Raw genomic sequence first — 24,055 nt, 5'->3', positions numbered from 1 at the left:
TTGAAATTTTTACAATATTGTTCAAGTTTGCATATTTTGTTTTTTGGTACTTTTGTGGACTACTTGAATCCATAGGGTCTCAAACACTGAAATGTGGCACTAATTAATAATATATATGGTATGACATAGTGAAGAAAAAACAGCAGCTGAGCTCAAATTTTGACTGCTGTTAATTTATTCATTTGAGACTATGTTTCCTCACCTGTAAAATAGCACCTTCCTAAAGAAGATGTCCAGGATTAAATGAGTCCCCACTATATAGCAAAATGCCTGGTGGAAAGGAGGCATTCAGTAGATATTAATCTCCTTCCCTTGAATCCTTAAGAGGGCTGTGGGCAGCATAGATGCTAGGTCTTCAGAGAGTAGGAGTAGAGTGTTACCAGGAGCACAGGATTTGGCATCAGAAGGCTGATTCCTACCACTTAACAGCTTACAGTGCTGGGCAGGTTGTATATCAAAACAACTAGAGGTCTCTCCCTCTGAAATTCAAAAACATATTCTAGATTGTTCAAACATATGCAAATTATCTGATCACTATCACGCACACACACACAAAAAAACCCCAAAACAAAACCAACAAAACCCCTTTAGGGTTTCTAAATGATTTACAGAAGGGCTGTGTTTCGCTAATTGATATGAGGACAGTAATTTCTGAAATTATTAACAGTCAATAACCTTGTAATTGAAGGAGGAAGAAAAACAATCTATGGCCTATGATTTCATAGATAGCCATTTGTTTCATATGCCTGAAATGGAACAGATGTTCACATTTTCCAAGGCAGGAGGGTGGAGATCATAAAAGATTGCTCTAACTCACTGTGTCTAATACCTGTAGTAACTTTCCAAGTAGAACTAGGAGAGACCTCTTCATCTTTAAAATAGGAATCATCTTAGTGATTATAGTGTTCTCATAAACTGCCCGTCATACCCCATAGCCAAGGGATAAAAACAAAAACAACAACAAAACAGTTTGCACTATGAGAAAAACAAAGTAGATTCACCCTGTCCAGCACTAGATTCTCCCCACAACACAAAGCCTTAAGTCTGTTACCACAAATTACTCTGTAATGAAAAGTTACACAGTTTTCTGTTGACATCTACCAACATGATAACCATACAAAATAGCTGGATTTTGCTATTTTATTGTATTAATAGACTACCTATAACTTTACAACCTTGTTTTTCTCTGTTATATTTTTTATTTGTAGAGCCAGTTCTAAAACCTAGATGTCCTTGCAAAATTATGGAAGTAATCATTCTTTTCTTTATGACATAGCCTTTGAGCCTTTCTTTCCCAGAAGTAAGTAAATGAGATAAGGAATCTTGACTTCACAATGCTCTGCAAGCAGTATGCATTCACTTGAGAGTGCTCATTATTTAGAGCAGAAAGCTCTAGAAGAATAGTGTGTCTAAAGTACCATTTTGTGAAGATAAAGGAGAGAATAACCAGATCTGGGGTTATGAGGGAAATCTTCATAAGTTAGCGGGAAAATATGAACTACGTATGACAGAGAAAAAGAGAGAGAGAGAAAGAGAGAAGGGAGGGAAGAGAAACAGGAAGGGAGGAAGGGAGGAAGGAGGGAACCAAGGAAGGACAGACTACTTTTGAAGCTTTTAAACAGAAGTCAAAGGGAAACCCAGGCAGAGGCCCAGAGGAGCAAAGGAGTCTGATGTTTTATGATAACTGTACTTTCTTTGTAATTATTGCAGCACAGACACAGGGATACTGTGTTAATATAAGTTCTGCTCTTGAGACAGTAGGTTGCCTTTATTAGGATGGTCAGCTAGCTTTTAAATAGAATAAAACAACACTCCAGAGGCAGCCACTACAAGAACTTCAACTATCTTTATCTCTGATCAAAAGTAGATGCTCATTAATTGGCACAATGAATGTAAGAAATCAAGTTTCACTGCTAAAATTAGTGGCTTTTTACTAAATACAATGGATCTTGGAAATGAACTCTCCACAGTGAAATCAGTGCTATTCAAGACATATGGATTACTTAACATAATTTAGAGACACAGTCTACATCTGTAAGCATCTAGTGGGGCTCCTGGCCTGCCCATCCCCTTGGTGAAACTTTCAGGCTTGATTCCAAAATGGTCCTGTGTCCTGACGAAGAATATTCTTAGATGTCATAAAATAGTTAGCCTAATCCTACCATTGGAATATTGTCATATTTGCCTCAGGGAAATCTTTCTTGTAAGGCTCTTTGGGAATACACACTCACATGACAGAGTTAGAACTCTTTCATGTTTGTAGGATGGCTGACATGCCTGCTTGTTAATAAATGTATATACAGCAAAATTTGTCCAAATTTTCTTTCATTATTTTGTGGAATCAAGGTAGTGGGGGAGCAATTAACCATCTCTTACCCCTGGTCATTACAGTTACCTCATTTACCCAAAAAGACCTGAGAATTATGCATGACTGCATTGTCTTAGGTCTGTTCTCAACAGCTGTGTTTGCCCAAGGCCAGCATCTCATTCTAACTGGAACTCTGTGCAATCAGATTCCACGGGGGGTGGCGAGATGGGAAACATCAGTTGGGTCACCCTGTGACAGCAATTGCTTTTTGAGCTAAGCAGCCTCAACTTGCTCTGGTGGGCAGCATAGAGGCATACTTTTATTCAAAGATCAAAGTCTATTTTCAAGAGGTACAATATACATGGACTATGATGACTAATTGGAAATGGTGGGTGGGGAGACAGTGAAGCAAATGAGGTAGAGGGTGATACAAAGAATTGAGATATAAAATGGAGGATGACAAGGAATGAGTGTGGGGGATGGGCAATTTGAAAGCTGGGTTTCGGATCTCTCATGCTAGAAATAATGTATCAGTTTTACTAGAAAAACAAATTGTAATGAAACAAGAGAACGGGGAGAAGGACATTTAGATTTAGAAGTTATTTATGCACAAGTACAATTGAAGATCGTGTTGTAGAGGTGATCCGAAAAGGTGGGTATTGTGGAATTAGAAGAGAAGTGCTAAGGTCTGAATCCAGGAGAAACAATGAAATGTAAGGTTATGCAGAGGAGGACAAGGAGTCATGAGAAGAAACCAAGAGAGCAAAGCTCCAGTATGTTCTATCTTGGAAAAACAGAATCCTTCTGATATACCACTAATGTGGTCAAGTAATGCCTACTGTAATGACTTGAAAGGAATTGGATTGGTGCGTCCCTGATGCCAGCTGCTCCATTTCCTGGTTTGATACAGTGGCTGAAATTCTTGGGATTTGTAGTCATTCAGACCTGAGTTTAAATTCTTTTTCTAGTTGTGTGATTCTCTGAGTATCAATAAAGTAGTCAACATGCCACTTGTTATTTAGTAAGTATTCAACAAATGGTCAATGAATCTGTTATTATCATATCATCATAGTAGGACATTACTTCAAAATATTAGCTAAACTTTTTTCCCTGTGCTTCCTCACACCCTTTGCTTTTCCTTATATCCAAGAGGATTTTATGTACTCCCTTGCAGGGGGGAGGTGATATGGTGGCCAAGAATAAAGAAGACATCACTCAGCTGTGGTGGCTTTCAAATTACATATTTCAAAGGCAAGTCAAGAATCTGAAAAGCACAGGGTCTCTTTAACAGTTATCTCTTCTTTGGAAGAAGAAAGGACTGTGGGAGGGCTAGAAGAATGAGGATCTGATGAAGTCAGAGAAATTTTCCACTGAAAGAGTAATTATTCAACCATAATAGCATGTGAAGAAGGATCTAAGGGGATGCAACCAAGGTTGCATCTAAATTATCCGTACCCTTGTAGTATTCAGAACATGACAAAAAATGACCTGGAAATTGATAGTTTGGGTAATATCATTCAGAAGACAGTCATATTCAAAACAGGATTCATAGATAAAGTGAGACTTGTTCAGGTAACCTGCTTTTTCAAACAACTTCTACTGTGTTACTTGTGCAAAGAGATCTTTAGATAATACTGAACATATTACATTTTTAAAAGGTAAAAAATAGTAGACTCATTGTTCAATAAAATAAAGGCATTGGAAATAGACCTATTTTCAAATCGTATCTTGGCCTCTTACTGTAATACTGCATTATCTTCTTCAGCAAGTTATTTAACCTCTGGGAGCCTCGGTTGCCTTATCGATAAAATGGAGATTATAATACAGATCTCTGAACTTTATGAGGATTAGGCAAGAATGATTTTAAGAATGCCTAGCACTTTGCTTGATACTCATCAACAGTAATAGGTCTGACACCAACAATTTCCCATACGCCTTTGAAGCAGTAGCAAAAAAATTACTAATTTGTACGAACAGGCAAGAAGGTTAGAAACAAAGAATAAACAGGAAATCATTTACAAATTAAAAAACAAAAGAAAAGCAGTTTTGCTATAGCACAGATGTCACCCTAATGGGAAGGGGAGAAGGTTAAACAGGGAGGAGAGGTAGGCACGCTGAGTAAACTGCTCCTCTCACAGGTCTGACATTCTAGAGTTCTCCCTGTGGATTCATACTAGAGGGCCCTGGAAATGTGGTAACGTGGGCAGTTGCTCCATTTTCTTGGGTGCCACTTAGTGCAAAACTGACAGTCAATGAAAAAAAGCTGACAAATATGATCAAGAAACCTTTCCCATCTGCACTATTCCTGTCAGTTTGCATTTGCTTTGTCTATTGCAAATTTATCGTTTGTATCAATTGCTTCCAAATGACCAAAAAAGGAAAAAGCTTAAGTCCTCTAATGGGTGGATTGGAGAACTCTGTCTTATGGATTCCAAATTCCTCTTAAAGTGTACACATATTCAGGACTGACCAGAGGGGGCAAATAATAATTATGATTTCTATGAAAATGATATTTATTTGTCCATTTTGAGTAAAAATATTATCAAAACAATGTGCTTGTGCACTTTCCTATCTGTTGGTCCACACATGGAATAAAAATTGGCTTGTCTAAATATAACTAAGTAAACAGGATTGAAAAGACTACTGAATGAATTCTAAGATATTTGGTTTAGTTTATGAGAACTGGTCAGTTTAAACAAGAAACACATGGAGATTCATTTCAAACTACTGGGCTAGGGAAAACAATTAAAAGAGACACTCCTTATCTGTAGAAAAGTAAAGCTGGCCTTTCAGTACTTATTACAAGGTGAGGGAAAGTGAACACTCCGATGGCATTGCAATCATCTTTTGTAATCCACGAGTCTTGTTTGGAATAGGATTCTGAAAAGGGTAGGTGTTGCTTTACAGTTTTTAGAGGAAAATAGCTATTGGCTTCAAAGCATCACACATGTAGCTTTGTACTAAAGATGAATTTACAAACTGAACACTTTGGAGAGGGTGTAAGAACTGCTGCCAATGGTTATTCTCTCCCCTCAATAAAACAAAGGCAGGAAACAAATAAGAACATTCAGAAATTACGTGGAAAGCAGGAGCTCATCTTACCTCCATCCAGTTCCTCAGCCCCAAAATGATTCCTGTAGAAAAGCATGATTTCTATCTTGTAACACTTGTAGATGGTCACCAAACAAACAAGCAGCAAAAGGATAGCACCGAGCCCTCCAGCAAGTTCAACTGTGTACATTAGCTCTAGGAACAAGATCACAGGAGGGAATTATACCAAATTCACGTCCAAAGTCATATATTCAACTTGATTTCACAGTTTTGTGGATGAGACCAGATGTGGGTAATAGATTAACACTACCCCTTCCCTTTCTGCATGAGAATTTGACCTTTCTAGCTCTGTTTCCTTGGTAACCAGGTAAGGTAGTATGTGGTAACTGTGTTGCTAAGCAACATTGCTTATGGTACAAATGAATTTATGTTGGTAGATTATATGTGCACTGAGACAATTACAAAGAACTGATTGGAAACTAGAATTTTTGGCTTGAGCATAGTAACTCTTATATATACACATATCCCTTGGGGGAATCCTGCAATCTATGCTTATGGGATTGAGAAAAGAAATATTGGTTTCTGTGGCTTCTGAACTCACCCAGTGTGAATCTTGGTCCTTCCCACCTATGCTGTCACCTGGGGGTTGGAACTAAGAGGTCAACCAGCACAGTTCCTGAAGGGCAGTGTCACCTGTTGAATACAGTGTCAGGTGGACCACCTAATGAATACTTTCGGCTGGCTCCTGCCAGGAGCAATGACGCCTGTCCCGTGTCTTTCTGAGGAGAGTGGTGTCCATGTGGCTGACCAGTCCTAGAGGCGAAATACTTACTTGGGTTTAAGAAGTAGGCCCCATGGTGGATGTCATCCCAGACTATGTTGGTAGTATTTTCCTTTCACTGAGGTACTATAAGCTTTTTGGCTTTTCCTTTGTTTCCCCTTTTACTCGGCATATTATTATACTCTACCCCAAAGAGGAATTTCCTTGCTTCTCATGTATCCATTTTCTTTTTCCTACTGAATGTCTATATTACACCAGGAAATTACAGGCAATTTGGGAGATAAAATATTCACTTCCTTTTTCTCCTTGAGAGTTCATGGACATTTTAACAAAATCAAGGTTACTGGTATTTAAACATTAAGAAAAAATGCACAGATTTTGAGACTCATGTTAACTAAGTGCTTGTGTGTGCATGTTGTCCCTGATCATCATAGTCTGAACGTTGCTACTGATGGGTACCCACTGTTCCCTGCAGTTGACGACTACTTTGAAAAGTGCTGGTTTCCTCAATTACCAATAAATATAAATATTCCTGAAACTATAGCTCTAAAATAATGGTATTTTTAATTCTGTAATTTAGAATCCATCAATGGATTATCTAATTTTGTAACATAGTCAATGTAGGCTTGTACAGAGAACTTAAAAATAATCTGTAGTTGTGCATAACAACTACTCTTGGGTCGTAAGATCAATTCCTGAAGATCTCACAAATGGAGTGAAATCAGCACGAGTGCACTGCATATTGGTGATGAATAAACTGGAAAGCATGGAAACCATCTTCTCACAAGAACATTTTATGTTTGTGTGTGTGTGTGTGTGTGTTTGCCCATGATGTCACTTTTCCTGTAATAATTACAGAAAAAAACTCAGCCAGATTTCTCATTAACTAGTCCTCCATGTCTAATTCAACTGTGTAATAAAAAAAAACACATAACTACTGTTTAATCAAGTGTATTCTTTCTCTTCTTATTAAAATTAAATGGGAAATGGAAGAAAATCTTATTAAAAGTGATTAGACTTCATGAATTTATGAAAGAAAAATAAAGTGAGTTATTACATCCTTTAGAGTCTAAGCAAATTAATATGAAGTGTGACAAACTGAAAAGTACTGCCAGGAAATTTTTATAAATATCAGACAGCTTTATCTGCTGAACCTTGTGAGGGGCTACACAAGATCTTATACAAAAGTACCAGGAATGAGACACAAAATGCTCTTCAGCATAATGTTTTCCTACTACTATGGGAATAGAAACAGTCGGTGGGTAGATAATGCTATGGCATGTACTGGCTCTTGTTCTCTTAGGATATGAGTTAAACTCCACCACACACAGAAACCTGAATAAAACTAATTTGTGCCCATAGGTGTATTTATACACCAGAAAAATTGGATTTAAATTATACTGGATATGCTGGGAGAGTGAAGCATTTGGACAGCAATTCCTTTTAAGATTCATTCTGTTTTCTAATCTCATATATTAAACACTTGGAATCTATCACTCTAAAATTTCCCCTATGAGAAAAGAAATGGAAAATAATGGAGAATACTTCACTTACACTCTCAAACACTACTAGTCGAAGTGCCCAATGGTACTACTGAATTAGAAAATTTGGGGTAGTGTCTAATAAATATGAATCTACCTTATGACTAGAATTACAATCCTAGGTGTTTATCCAAAGGAAATATACCCAGATGTCCACAAGAAGACGAGTACAGAATGGGCAGAGTAGTCTTATTCATAGTACCCACAAATGGAAGCAACCCAAATGTTCATTAACAGGAGATAATGAATAAACTATTGTGTGTCCCCACGACAGACAATACTCAGCAGTAAAAAGAATAAACCACTGATACATGTACCACCTTCTGTATAATTCTGTTTAAATGAAATGTAAGAATGGGCCAAAACAAAATATAGTGATAGAAGCAACAACAGGGATGCTTTGTGGATGGGTGTTGGGTAAATTTATGGGAAAGGGGCAAGAGGGAACTTTCTGCGGTGAAGAAATATTCTGTGCTTTTTTTTTTGGGTGTGGACACACAAGTATACACATCTGTCAAAATTTATTGAACTGAACACTTAACATCTATGCATTTTATCTTATGTTAATCACACTTCAATTCTTTAAAAATCTGATTTTTAAAAAAGGAGCCGTTATAAATTCTGACCCAACACCTTAGTGGGGAGAAGCTGTAAAGAGAGCTGGGAGTCTGGACAGCTGCTGTGAGGCAGATAATTGCACAGGCAGGTTAATGGTTCTTCTATGGTGTCTCCAAGCAAACCTTTTAATTCTGGAGGCATGGCACCAGGCCTGCACATCTAGCATGCCTTACATGCCCATATCTAGTCAAAAAGCTTTGAAATAACCATTCTGTTTTCCAATTTCATATATTAAAACTGTGCCCAAAACATACTCCTACTAATCTAATATGCAGAATTCTCATTTTCTTCAGATAGTATTTATGATACTGGTCTCTACACACATTTCTTTGACCTTTTAAAAATTGAATATGCATTAAGTTAGAGAAAAATTATATGCAAGTAAGTCCTTATTTTTAGAGAATTGGCCAACTGTGAATTATTCCGACTGCTAGATGTCATGAGCCACTCAGAGAACCATATTCATGACTTCAAATACACTATTTAATAGGGCAATCAATAGCATTGTCTGAAATGTAAAGAGGAAAAGAGAGCACGGTGATGAAGCTTAACCTTAAGGAATGGCCTTATGTCACATGAATCCCTCCTTTAAGGCACAAATATATGAAAAGTTACATATAGCTAGCGTAGGAGCAGCAAGCAATAAGCAACAAGAAGTCTTCTGAGCCATGTGATAGTCATTTACTAATCAGACATACCAAAAACTGGTCCAAAGAGACAGCAGTTACAAGGAGCTAATTTATCCTGAGATCCTGAAAGTATCTCAGATTTCCTCCAGAAATTTCTGTAGTATTACATGCAGAAGCATAGTGTTCTTATAATGTCCTCGGAAGTCAGAAATTATGTCTTTCCCCACAACACACACACCAGGGTGTACTCCTCAGTTACTACATTATTTTTATGCAGAGGTAATTCACATGCCTTCATATTATAAATGTGTGCAGGTTAAAATTTTTTCCATTTAAGTTTTTCATATTGGTTTATAGAGCATGTGTAAACTCTCCAAAAGAAAATGGCATATTAGATTTAGTTTCTACATTCTTTGCTCCAAGCTGGACACATTCATTAATATGAGTGCTACCCATTATTGCTTATACATTGGGTCAAGAAAACATAAAAGAAATGATTTGGGCCCACTGCTCTATTTTATATTTACAATGTGAAAGGTGTTACCCCAGAAAATGTCATTTTCCCTTTGAAATGGGATCTGCTTTTCAGCTCAAGTTCAAGTTGCCTGGAGTGGCAGCATTTAAAAACTAAAAAGATTCCATTTCAGCACAATTCAACAACAGAGGATGGAAACAGAAACTGCAGACCTTTTAAAATCTGTTTAGTCTTTGCATTATTTTGTTAAAATGATAGACTTGGCCCCCTTTAAGGGACTGAGATTGAATATTGAAAATTGTAAAGCCAACTTGCTAGGCAAAACCTAAGGGAAAATGGCATTTGATTAAACACAACAAATGAATAAGTGCCAAAGAATTACATTTAAGGGCACCGGCAGTCATTTAGTTACAGGCAATTAAAAATAGTCCTTGGAAAGCTGCAGTATGGGCTAAGGGAAAATACATTGATTATTGCTGCAATAGTAGACTGCTTTCGGAATAAATTGCTTCAATTTAAAACTAGATTTGCTACAAGCATTTTGAGCAATGACTACAATTTTTTCTTATCAAGACAGTTGCACTGAGCAACCCTTTAAAAGAAACAGCTAATTAAAATAAAGCGCATGCCATCTCTTAGTATATTGGATTACATTGCAAATAATAAATGCCTTTGGTTTACACTAATCTTGTGGCAATTACCCATGGTAGTTTAGGATCCCTATTTTTTTATCAGCCTGTATCTGGTACTATTGTTTGCAAATTTTTCTGCTAGATATCATGGAAGAGGTAAAAGATGTTAGCAAAGCAAATCAAAATTTTATATGTAGTTTAGAACTTTTCACTTAGTTTTTATTTTGTACCTGTACATGTATTTATATTTATCAAATCCTGCTTAAAGTATAACCGAAGATTTTAGGTGGCTTATTCTTATATAGTTCACCCTAAAATTGCTTCATTCATTATATAAAGTCCTTTGAAATGCTCTTCCCTGATTTATATGCAGAAAACGCAAGTTTGTAGGGGAAATGCATGATAGACAATGTAATGATCCCAGTTTATTCATTAGCCTCACCAAGTACATTTCTTCTTCTCTCATTGTGTTATAAAGAGCTAAACTTTATAAGGATTTATCCATCCACATAAATTCATATGCATATTTATTTCTCTGGAGCAGTATAACTTATTTGTTCCTGGCAGGAGGATAATTATGCTCAGCCTACAAAGATATTCAACTCAATTCTATAATACATCAATGCAATTTAGAAGCAGTTATAATTTTTTTTGGTAACACATTAAGAAACTGAATTGCTATTCACATAATTGCAAGAAAATGTTTCGGGAAGGTATAAACTACTATGCAAAGATAGGAGTCTTGCTCTTGCTAAAGTGTTTTTTTTGGAACAAGGCAGTGTATGCCAAATAAAAATAATAATAAGAATAATGAAAATGGTCTCTAAATGTAGCAGCTTGATCTGTGCAACCAAACATCTGGGCAAATATTACCTTCAAAATAGTATATTTTGCCATTTTAGAAAGAGGTTTTAAACAAAAGTATCAAATTAACTTTTACTTACTGTCAGTCAATAATGCAAATATGGTCATTGACTAGGACCCATCATTAGTGTCTAGTTAGACTAAGCTCCCATAAGCCCTTGGAACTGAAATGTTACATGTTCATAAACAACAAAGAATCAAAAATAAAATGAAAGACTAGAGGAAAAGAATGCATCAATCTCTAGACAGTTAGCTACAGCCTACCTACCCTTGCAGGGTACGTTTTTCTTCCCAACCAGACAGAAAGGCTATTAAGTTTCATTTTGTTTTGTTTTTCAATGAAGGAGGGAATATTCCTAAGTGGTATGTATTAACATGAATAATGACAGTAGCTGAGAAAATATGAATTCATGAGTTCATATTAATTATGAACACACAAATAAAAAGGAAAGCTCTCCCTTAGCTAAAGCAGAATGCCACTTGGTAAATACAGAAGGAATAATAGAGTTAGAAATTACCCTTCTTCAGTCATCCCACTATTAATTTATGTGGGCAAGAATTATCAACAGATGCTAAGATTATTGGGGGAAATATCACACAAAGGATATTCATACTGTCTTAAACTACTTCCCCCCTGGTTATCTATTACTGATTAAAGGAAAAATGAACACCATTTCAAGGAAGCGATCAAAATTAACATCACCATTAATGGGACAAATTGACATCATGTACCTCCTGTTCTGATGCACTGAGAAGGCACAATGTCATTTATGTAGCATTCCAGCCAGAAACAGGTAAATATCCAAAAAAAAAGAAAGAACTATTAGGCACACGTCACTGAGGGACAGTCTATAAAAAATAAAATCTGGTTTCTAAACTTCAAAAATGTTAATGCCATGAATGACAAAGAAAGGCTGAGGAACAATCCCAGATTAAAAGTGACTAAAACGACCTCTAAATGCAATGTGCAGTCCTGGATGGGAAATACAAAATATTATTGGAACAGTCTTTGAAAAGTGAAAACAGACTGTCTATTGGAAGCTTTCCATCATTTTTCGTTTTCTTGAATTTGATAAATATACTTTGGTTTTATAAGAAAATATCCTATTTAGGAGAGTCACACTGAAGAATTTAGTCATGATGTCTTCAATTTTCTATCACGTGGCTCAGCAATAATATACGCTGTGTGTCTATACATTGTGTAGCTCTTTTTATTTACCTACCAGATGAAGAGAGAGATAAGGCAAATGGGGCAAACTGTTAATAATTGGTGAATCTAGTTGAAGAGGATAGGTGGAAATTTATTGTAGTATTCTTGCAATTTTTTGTAATGTCTGCAGTTTTTTTTTTTTCAAAATAAAAGTTAAAAAATCAAAGAGCGAATGTAAGATCACATTATTGCCAGTGTTATTGTAAATAGAGTATATTTTAGGCTGACCAGTTTTGGATTAAAATTGTATTATTTACAGCTATTCTAATGTAATCTGCACAAAACCTTCAGTTCAATCTTTCAAAAACATGTATGTACTTGGATTTTCTTCAGTAATTGTTAGCTGATCTACACTCTTCATGGAAGAAAGTCCGAAACCTTTATGTTAGCATTTGAGGTCCATACTCCTTTAATTGACGTAGCTGATTAACCTCCAACTAAAATAACCCCTCCAATGTGAATTGAATTTGACATGGATTTCACCAATTCTGGACCAACCTAGAACTTCTCCTTCCCATTTATCAAAACCCTACCAATAATCCTGCAAGTTAAGGCTAAGATCTGTACTTTCAATAAAATTTTTCCAACTGAAAGTGACTAGACTCCTTAGAAAATGTATCTTCTGTAGTTTTTTTGGTGACTTACTATATTGCATTATATCATTTACTTTTGTTGATGGTTTTACATTATAAATAATTACTTCACCTTAATTGCAATGTAATATTTCATTTGCTTATTAGTAACTTTATTATTGTTTATTGTCTGTCTCCTCCCACCAGGATCTAAATTCTATCAGGGTGAGGTTTCTTTTATCTATTTTGTTCATATTTTTTATTGATCTATCTCAAGTGACTTGAAAACTGTCTGACACATAGTAGGTACTTAATGAGTATTTGTTGAATGAATGAAGAACAAACTCAATTTTCTAATTAAAAGTTAGATTTTTATGGGTTCCCACTCTAAAATTCCAAGAATATCTCTGTGAAACATGTTTTCCAGCCAATGTATCACGAGGTTCAAGCAACGGATGAGGTATAATTATTAATATGCAGCCCATTAATTTGGTAATCATACTTCATTCTATGGAAAAATGGTTAACTTCATAGTTCAGATTTAGAAATGTTTTATTCATAAATCCAATGACAATATAGTTTTGTATAGACTTACAGAACTAGAAAGGTTTGTATTCACTTGGCATTTAGAAACCAATCATGTATTACCTTGTATCTTTGATATTATTCATTTTTTTCTTTTCACTCATTCATTCAATAAATTTACTTTTGTTAATAAGTGCTTTGAATGTGCCTTAAATGCTTTGAGTCCTAGTAATAAAATGATGGATGAAATTTGCTTCTTGCCTTAAAGGAGCTCATGTCTAGTTGCAGATTCAGGCATCTAAGTAGATATTTAATAACATGACAATAAAAACTACTATTTAGTGTGCACCCAAGTGCCACTCTGCTAGGCCTTTCCTATGGGTATAAGAAATGCTTTCCTCTAAGTATCATAACCATGGGTCAGGTGAGCAATTCACTTGGGGTGTTGTATATGTGCATGTTTGTGCTTCTGTTAGGAGATTATAGGGAGAGGAACTGGACACTGGGTGGCACAGTGTAGGACAGTGGCTGCAGAAGTTTTTGCCAAGTCATTTCCTGTGGAGTACAGGGAAAGCAAATGTATGGTGTGATGGGTGATGATAAGCAAATTCATGTTTTGATTTCTCAGCTAGAATATGTTGTTTATTTTTTTCTTTTCAAAACAACTAGTATGTACCTTGTCAACAAATATTTGTCTGAAGAATTCATGGTCTCAATTAAGCCAGGTTTCCCAAAATTAGGTCAGAAAAATAGAACAATGATTCTCCCTTGTGGAAAATTGACATATGTATTTTCAAAAAGTACAGTGTGGCATTGCTAACACAGACAGAGCTTTATTGCTGAAAGCATTTCCCCTTTGGATTATAAAAGCAGTGTTTGAAATAGGTCTATCTAAAGGCCATAGTGTGGGATGTACACAGACAACTTATGTGTTTGCATATACATACAAACATACAAAGTAGTCAGATGGGGCCTCCTTCGTCTTAGGTCTCATGATATTGAATACGATGAGGAGAAATCACAGAAGGAAGACACTGCTATAATAAAGAGCAAATTGGGCCTCAGGTGACCAGATTAGAAGACAGGCCTGTTGGATATCAAGGTGTCAAACTTCACTGGTGCCTAAAAGAAAACCTCTTAGAAGAAAAGGTATTTGCTTTCTCTCTACTAGGAATTTCCTTCTCAACATGTCATACAAATAGGCACAGATGTAATGCTATAAACCGTCTCTTGAGAGGAAATTGTCAGAGTGAAGGTAGCATTGGCATTTTATTCCTTTTTGTAAAGAGCTGCAGTGTTTATCCTGAAAGCAATCCTCCACCAGAGGATGCACTGTCACCGTTAGAACAATTTGGTCTGCCACAGGGAATGCTTTGGATTGGCCAAAGAACCCAGATCATTAGGACTGCTTGAATAAACTAATAGAAGGAGCCATGCTTTCTGCAGAAACAGTGAACCCTTCTTTAAAAAAAACACCCTCTCTGATGATTTGTGGTATATTCAATTGTTGGAAACAGATTTATAAAATATTTAACACATGTAAAAACTGATTGCACTGAAATATACAAAATGGGATGCTGTGATCAACTTCAGAATTTATGCTATTATAATTTTCTTCCTTTAGGTTTTTAACATATTTCCCAATTATTGAAAGTACTAGAATAAAATGTGTTTGGCAAAAGTTGTTTCTCTCATGAGACAAGTTTCATTCAGAATTTTGGTGATTTCCACAATGGTAGAGACTATTAAGGCAAAAACAAAAATCAAACCATAAGCTGGTTCACTTCCCTCAACGAAAGCAACAGAACAGTCCATTTCTTATCTCTCTTGAATCTTTTTGATCACTCTCTGTGTTCTGAAAACATAAAAATACTGAGGAAGACAGTAAGTTTGCCTTCCTTTTTCATTTTGTAAAGAGATACTAGTACAGAATTTAGGAACACTTAGTTCAGTTTTTTTCTCCTGTTAACATTCTATGAAGAGATAGGCGTGTTTAGGGAACTCTCAGTAGCAGAACCTGCCATTCCTTGATGCCTCCTAAGGGAATAGCAAATGACTCCTTAAAGCATGACAAAGTTGAGAATAAAGTGGGTGGCTTATATAGTGTGCTGGCCTGTTTAGTTGGGATCTATGAAAGGCGGGTCCTCACTGGTGAGTTCTCTTTTGCCAAAATGGCAATAACACGGCCCTGCTTCACAATGAATAAAACATTATCTTACTGTCTCACTTTATGTATTGATTTTTGGTGCATGAAAATTAGCAGTGGTTTGAGAAGATAATGTCTACTAAAACACAATGCTTTCTAACCTAGACAGACATAAAGTGGGAGCAAGAATGCACACTGAAGCAAAAGGTTTGAATACAGTTTTAAAATGTGTAAGTAATTGGATTTTATAGCAAACAGATTAATGATAGGTTTCCTAAAAGCAATAAACATTTTTTCAGTGGCTGTACCAAAATAAGTAATTTTTTCTCACCTTTTCTTCCTAACTCTGTAAAACACACTTACTGTAAAGACTTTGAAAATTATAAAAATGATAAGAAGAAATTAAAGGTCACATGGAATCATACAACCCTGAGATAACTACTCTTACTACTTCAGTTAATTTTGTAATGCATATTTTTCTAGTATATTAGGTTTTCATGTAACCTTAACAGAGGCAAGTGACCTGTAGCTTTACATGCTAATACTCCAAAACAGATTATAGTTTGCTTTTTACTCTGGATAGTTTGGGATGGATTTGTCCAAGATGGTTTATAATCTGTGTGCTGCTAAGAGTCCTCATAGTAAACTCTTCAGCCTGATTAATTTTTTATTCACATATCTATTTATTCAACTATCATTTATAGATGCCTGATTCAGCAAGGCAAGTCTAACAGGAATTATTTAACACCACTATGGAGGTTTTCTCTATATGAATCATAATCATTTTTGGAAACAGTTTACAGATATTCACTCAAAAAGTAGGTTCAAACACAATCCTGTTTTAGGGAAGGTATAGATTTCAAATTTCGTTTAGTCTAATTGCATTGTTTTACAGACAAGGAAATTAATCTGGGATGTGAGTAGTCAACAGTTGACAATACATTTTATTATAGCGATTTTTATGTGGCTCAGTTGCCACTGACAGAAGTCTACTATAGAAGGCAGCTTTTTATTGGAGTATTTTTAATGAATTCCTTTAAGCTATTTTCAAAACTGAGATATTTATATAATACAGACATATTTGTTCACTTGGGGAGAATTAGAAGTGTGCCTGAAGGGGAGCAGAATATGCCAACCCAAAATGTGCCACTTTAGCAGGTGGATTATTCTGAGTTGAAGGCAATCAAGACCCAGCAGACTCAGAAAAAACTTTTACCTCTCCCTTAACTACCTAAAAGAGTTTAGACGAGGGTGCCTGGCCCAGAAAGAGAGCCATTACCAGAGATAACTTTTTATCTGAGTGACCCATCTGTATGGTAGGACAAACATCTGATTCCCAAACATCTGCTCTTCTTATCATCCTGTGAATCACCCTCCTCCCCACTGAGGCCCAGGCCCCTGTCCCCCTCCTGAGTTCAGGATGGCAGATAAGCCTCAACTGCCTGGTTTGCCCCGGGGTCTCATATTTTTATAGGACTCCAATATGTATGACATTAAATTTGTTTTTCTCCTCTTAATCTGCCTTATGTCAACTTAATTATTATTTTAGTCAAAGAAGGGAGGAAGGGAAATTTTTTCTGCCTCTACACACCCAAGCAGTTGTAAGACATTACCTTGAAACTGTGAGATAGTATAAATGAGTTTACAATTGATATTAACTTTATATTGCATACTAAAATTAGAATTCAAAACTGACTTAAGTCAGGAAATTTATGCGTCATTCTTTTAGGCTTTGGTAATGGCCTCTCCCACTTCAGTTTCCATGAACTTGGCAGTAATTATTGGTCAGTACTTTTAACTGTAGTCACATAGCTTAAGGAATTATAATTTCAATTTTGCAGTTACAGGAACTTGTCATTTAAGGATCTGAGTTAACTTTACAAACACTTAAAACCATAAGAAAATCCCCGGGGAAAGCAACCACTTCATTCCACTTTCAAAATTTGCAAAATGAAATACAATGACTCAAAACTCAGAGACTCTGTAAAATCTGACAAATGGACTAATATATACTATTATATCTCCAGGGTTTAATATGTTCTTACACGATTCTTACACTGGGACTTCAGGGCAATTAGTTTACAAATGATAAAAATGAAGAACAATGACACAAAGAAACTTGCTTTAGATTACACACAAACGAAGAGTCAAAAACAAAACACTCCCAGGTAACTTTTTCACCACAGTTCACAATTTCTTTTCAGTCAATCCTCACTCATATCAAATATCAATTCATGGTAATCATTCTTGGGTGGTTTTTAAAATTACCTTTTTGTGCTTTCTTAAATATACGAGTGGGTTTTTTTGTGTGTGAAGTAAAAATAAAATCTATTTTAACAGCATTTAAGTGTCCTCTTCTGATGTAGAGAAGTCAACCTTCAGATATATTATTCTTCATAGAACACATGCTAAAAATAGTATATGTGCCCTAAAAGTAGAGACAAACAGCTAACATATTTTTTACAGATACAGATGGCAAATATAATTCTCAACATTAAAATCTAATCTAAGTTACCATGGTAATTTATTGGAAATCAACACATTTTTTCCCATTATACTACCTGAGAGAGTAGTTGGCATTTTTATGTGTCATGTCTAATTTCTCACTTTACTGACCTGTTGTCAAAGTTCGATATATAGGAACTGCTTATTAAAAGCTATACCTTGCATTTTATGACCCAGTTGTGCCATTTCTCAACTGAGTGCAGGAATCCACAGCTATAAAAATGCACAGCCATCTCCCTCTCCCCAACAATATTACTTTAATGCACCAGGATGGTGGTAGACATCTCTCTGGTGGCAGTGACTCAACTACTAAGGACACCTAACCCAGTGCTTTGCCCATAGCTGGCACTTAATACATAGTTGGTGACTGGGACTGATTTGTTCCTTTCTCTACAATAGCATTATTCAAATCATCTTTAAGCAGCCTGCCAGTGAAATAAGCATGGTTAACAGGTTGTTTTGACCTAAAAATAATGCAAATAATAAGGTGGCTCTGAGAAGGAAGAGTGAGTGGTGTGTTGTTGGGTAGTGGCCATGAATATGCTATCCTGGTTGTGCTTTCTGATCACATATGTAGAGTTGTGTTGTGTGTGCTAGATGATATCAGTGGGCTTCTTGCAAATATTTTAGACTGAGTGATTATTTTTTTTAATTGCCCATTTGTCATTTTCCAATCTGAGTTCCAGTAGATTCCCTCTGCTCTCACATTAGGTTTACTTGTGTTTTTAACTTCTGCTGCTAAATGCTAGACAGATGCCTGTTAAAACAAATTGAACTTTTGAACATGTAGGAAATGTTTACCCATGTTGTGTTACCGCATTATTTTTTCTTCATCTGTTTTGCAGTCATACCATTAGCCAATAAATGTGGAGATTCGGTTCTCATACATATTATGTCTGCCTTTCCTTACTACACCTAACTGAGATTTAGCTAAATACAAGTGTTCAAAGCAGGAAATTAGCAGTATTTACTACCCGTCATCTATCTTGTTCCTCCTTTGTAAATGCTACTTGCATAGAATGAACACTATATATAGTCTATTTGCATAGGCTGAAATATATGTATATATCCATATATATATTGTTCAGATATTTTCCTAAGTGGATTTCTCATTTTAAAAAAGGGACATATAGAAACTGTGTCCAACAATAAGGGCAATCTTCATTTAAGAGGTTAATTATTTAATACTTGAAGAGAGTGTCCTCTCAGCCATCTCTCTGAGTAGCAAATGTGTTCTAGAAAGCCCAATTTCATTGAATACATGAGGCAAGTAACCTCATTAAGAGTGGAGTGTGAGGGCAATGTACTAATGTTCAAATAGGTTCAAAGGTGTTGACCATGTAAAAAGAATGAGGCAATTAGTTGGAATTAGTCCCACTGACTGGCTATATTCCTCTTTCATTCCTCTCTCATGGAAACAGTGAACTCAAGAGAGCTAGTTGCTTTTTACCTATTAGATATGCTGTCAACTTTATTAGAGGATCTATTGTCTAGGCAAAGACCTTGGTATGCCAATTGTGGCCCATAGACCAGCAGCATCAGCATCAATAAAGAACATGTTTGAAATTCAAATCCTGGGAGTCTCTCCAGACTGATGAATTCAAAATCACTTTTTATCATATTCCCTAGGTGATTTGTGCACACTGTAAAGATTGCAATAACAACAAAAAAAGATTGTGAAGTGCTGCTTTAGAGATTTCTAGTTGACTCTCCAAGAGTAGAAATACAAGGAATCTAACTTGTCAATTCCCATTCTATTGACCTTCCAACCACATTGTGTATAATCTTGGAGGCTTTTCTAGATGAAAACACCTGTCCTTCTGATATCCATATTGTAGGCAGGGGTTTTCAACCTGTGGCAGTTTTGCCCCTGAAGACATTTGACAATATTCAGAGACATTTTTGGCTGTCATGACTGGGAAAGGTACTATTGGCATCTAATGGGTAGAACCTAGGAATACTGCTAAACACCCTACAATATATAGGACAGTCCCCTACAACAGAGATTTACCCAGCCCGAAATGTCAGTACTGACGAGATTGAAAAACCCTGCTACAGACAAAATGTACATTACTCAGAATACATTTAATCATCACAGTCAGTACATTTATGAAGTGGGTTACCTTTATCAAGTCATGTAACAGAAGAGTACAAGTTAAAAATCTTTATCGAGTGTTTAACATTTAGTTAGAAAAATAAGTGAAAAAGTCAATAAAGCAAATAAGAGACTTCTGAGGACTATAACTATGTGTAATTAAACACTAAGAGCTTTGGCCCACGATTAGTTCAACAAGAATGATAAAAACTGAAAGTTCATTATTCTTGGCTCCCCAAATTGGTTTATCCAGGATCATCCCTTGTTACTTATTGTAGCTCTAGGTGGAGGGGTTTCCCACTCCATAAAAGTTCACTATGGATTCATAGAGACTGAATAATGACAATGGAACATTGAGGGTAAAAAGGGACTCATACCAAGCTTTATTCTCATGGCAGTAGGTCGCGAGCTGGAATCATGTCTGCCTTGTATCTGTCCGTGGCTCAGCCTCTGCTCCAGGCTCTCCAGACTCTGCTCTGTTCTCTAGGCCCCACTCTCCTGCTTCCCTCTCCTCCTAGCAATGGGTGGAACTCTTCTTATATCAATACTGGCAGTAATGGCTTATCACCAATGGGTATACAGGTATGCACTTATGAAGTAGGCTAAATATTACTTCATCGCACATATACAATGGGGAAAATTAGGATCAGGTGAGAATCCTGGCCATGGAATTTCCATTTTCCCTATACTTATTGAGAAATAAACTAGTCATCTGAAAACAATGGTCTTTTTCTTTCCTAACAAAGATGCTGCTTGGATATTCTAGTTCACACCTAAGAAAACTGAATGACCAAAATGACCAAAAGGCAAAACTATGCTGCATAAAATATCTCCATACTGCAGCTGATCAACTAGGATCAAAAGACCTTTGAAAATACATTCCAGTATTGAGATAAAAATAATTTGGAGTTAATTTCATGTAAATCATATCATCTATGTCTAACGAAATAGCCCAAAAGGTTAGTTTTCATGCTTGTAATTATGGTGGCAATCAAGTAACCTTGTTGGAATGTCCATATCAAGAAACTCAAAGGTAGAAAATTATTAGTATCAGACAATTTGTGCTCCTGGCATATACATATTCCTCCAAGTATGTTTTTTAGTTTTGGTGTTAGTCATCAATTAAAAAAAAAAAGAATTGGGCTGTTTGCCTGTTTAGATGTCTTATACAATTAAGGAGCAAAGAAGCAAGAAAAACTTATACAATAGAAGAAGACTTTGACTACAAAATGTCAGGTCTTATTCAAGGAGAAAATATGTTAAACCTGATGGCTCTGATTTACAGATGCTACAGCAAGCTAACTAAAGTTTCCTAATGTTTTGGCATCACATAAGCAATGAAGGGGAGCAGAATATACTATCCCAAAATATGCTTCCTTTGGCATAAAGATTGTTTTAGGTGATTATTTTGGAGAAATTGCAGATAGAAGAGAAGTTCTGAAAACCTAGTAGAAGCTACTCTTTTGTAAAAGACATTTATATATGAGAGAAATCTCCATTTGTAAGAATGTCACCCCGCTGCACTAGCAAGAGAAAGATGACTCTAAATCTCTAGAAACTCTTATCAGTGCAGAAGGCAAAGACTTAAATCTGGATAAAAACTTTACCCTTGTTTACTGTGCTTTGCCTGGTCACCTCCCATAAACTCCTCATCCCTATCACCTTCTTTAGTCTTAGCTGGAGAGGGCATTTAAGGTGGTGGCTTAGGCCACTTTGGGGAGTAACTCAGTTTTCTCGGGTGACTCTTATGTACACAGGAGGTGTGCATGGTATTAAATTTCTGTTGGTTGTTCTCCTGTTAATTTGGTTTCTTATTACAGGAAGGTATCAGCCAAGAACCTAGAAAAGTAGAGAGAAAAGTATGTTTCCTCCTCCACAGCAACAACTCAGTAAAAGCGAGTTGTTGGATGCCTATTCAGCTTTAAATGGGTCATTGTCTTTCTAGGGAGATGCCACCACAAAGAAAGGTAGGAGGTTTTGATGCCTGGGCAAAGTTTGACTTCATATTCTGAAATCAGTGGTCAAAGATGTCAAATGACGAGCTCCGAGAGAGGTTTCAATAGTTCTATGGTCTCACTGAAACTCTCAGTAAATAAATGCTCTAGGTAAATACTAACAAGGATAGGGGCACATATTACAAAAATAATTCATTACAAGAAGGGATAAGGAGTCCACTGGGTATAAATTCATCTGGCTTAACACAATGCATCCTAAATCACGTGCATGTTAACTGCATTACTAAAGATATTCTGAGGACTAGGGAGTTTATTGAGCAAGTCTAATTCCTATTGATTACGTTCTTTGGAGGGAGAGAGAGAGAGTGTATTGTGCAAGACTTAAAATGGGTTTGAAGGGGAATAGAGAAAACCTTGATGTTTATCATTACTAACTAGTGCTAGTCTCTCAAATAAGATACTTTGCTAGTTCCCAAACTACTTCATGATGAATGAATTGACATATTATTGCAATCAATATATCTAAACATAACCATTCAGAACAGGATTGTTAATGAACGTTTCCTTAATGTGACAATTTCAAAGCTAAACATTCCCTAGAAGCACAATTCTATATTAGGAATGCTTAATATCAATGTGATTTACAAAGTAGATGATTGCATTCTAAATTATATTGGTTCTTATTTCCTGTTCATTTAATTTTATGAGTGCCAGACACGTAGTAGGTTCTTAATAATTATCATTAAATGCATGACTAAACGAATGGAGATCTCCTTTAGGACAGCAGTTTAAAGTTAATCTGTTATAAGGTAAAATATAGACTCAATGGAACAAAATTGCTGGAGCTAAAGCTGGCCATTTTAATGAAAGATAAATTAGATCTGAGGGAGTTTTTAATGGAACACATTATTGCTGCACCCTAAATTACACAGAATATCACATAGCTGAAGCAGAGAAATCATGTAATACTGCTGGCATTTATTGGGTGATAAATACATGTCAGACATTGTGATACTTATCGACATATATTAGTTGATTTAATCCTCATGGCTGCTCTCATAGATACCTACTATCATTTCCATTTTATAGAAGAGAAATTTGAGGTTAGCAGAGATTAAGCACAGATTTAATCACTGACTAAGTACAGATTAAGCACTGTTGCGTTTTGAACAGACAGCCTTGCTCCAGAATCTACACCCTTAACCATTAAATTACTTTGCTCCAGATAGTAGACATGACCACATTGTGAGCTCATCCAGTTACAGTATGGATGAAAAACAGAGCATGAAGAAGAGATTTAGGACTGCCTAGTGGGTGCGAGAGTCAGTGGGCCTGAGACCAGAGCAAAATGCTGCTGAGAATACATCTGGAGAACTGCCTGTGTCAAGGAAATGGAAAACCTAAAAAATGGAGGGAATAAGAAAGGTCAGGGCTTTGGAGGGAAACTGAAGATGTATATTTGATGCATGTTAAGTCAGGCAGGAGCATTTAGAAACCCAAGCAAAGGCAGCTGGGTAAAAGATTCAGAGACTTCAACATGGAATTCAATTGAGATAATAGTGGAAACAAGAAATAATACAGTAGTGAATGTGACATCTTTTCTCTTTGGTTCTTTTTGAAGCAAGGGCCTCACTTACAAGCTTTCTGGGCCAGGGGCTAGAGTGAGGAAGGAGGGATAAGGCACGGACCCCATGGCCCTTGCCCCTTCATTTTTTGTCTTTCTTTCACTGCATAATCAAGTTCTTTGTAGAGGACTCAAAATATATCTATATTGCAGGTCTGATATGATCCCAATTGTCCAAGTACCTTCCCTGGCTGCCGGAATCAACAACTTGAAATATCCTCATAGAAACCTTTTCTATGGTCAAATTTCCTGGTAAATTTTCAGCCATATTTTGTGAAATTAAGATTTTTTTAAAGATAAAAGGCTGGCCCAGAATCCAGCCTAGCTTAATCCTAGCTGAATTATTGATTGTAGTGTCCTCTTGGCTTTAAGGAAGACTCATCTGATATATGTGAGTAATGTCTCAGAGAATCCATAAGAAGGGGAGCAGGTTTTTGTCACCCTGAAATGTATCACTTTGGCATGTGGATTATTTTTAGGTGAAGGCTACCAAGGCCCAACAGACTCAAGAAATACCTTTACTT

At 36.2% G+C, this 24,055-nt stretch overlaps 1 protein-coding gene across 1 annotated transcript in view; it reads right to left on the bottom strand.

Annotated features, from left to right (window-relative positions):
* The window catches only part of IL1RAPL1 (interleukin 1 receptor accessory protein like 1), a 1,269,227-nt gene that overhangs the window by 15,594 nt on the left and 1,229,578 nt on the right, over window positions 1-24,055 (bottom strand). The window contains exon 9 of the mRNA XM_057495499.1: window positions 5,411-5,554. Coding sequence (XP_057351482.1) covers window positions 5,411-5,554 — 144 coding nt within the window. The remainder of the gene's footprint in view (window positions 1-5,410; window positions 5,555-24,055) is intronic.

This window comes from Manis pentadactyla, chromosome X (assembly GCF_030020395.1).
Source record: "Manis pentadactyla isolate mManPen7 chromosome X, mManPen7.hap1, whole genome shotgun sequence".
Classification (NCBI taxonomy): Eukaryota; Metazoa; Chordata; class Mammalia; order Pholidota; family Manidae; genus Manis; species Manis pentadactyla.
This window is presented reverse-complemented; position numbering and strand designations above follow the sequence as displayed.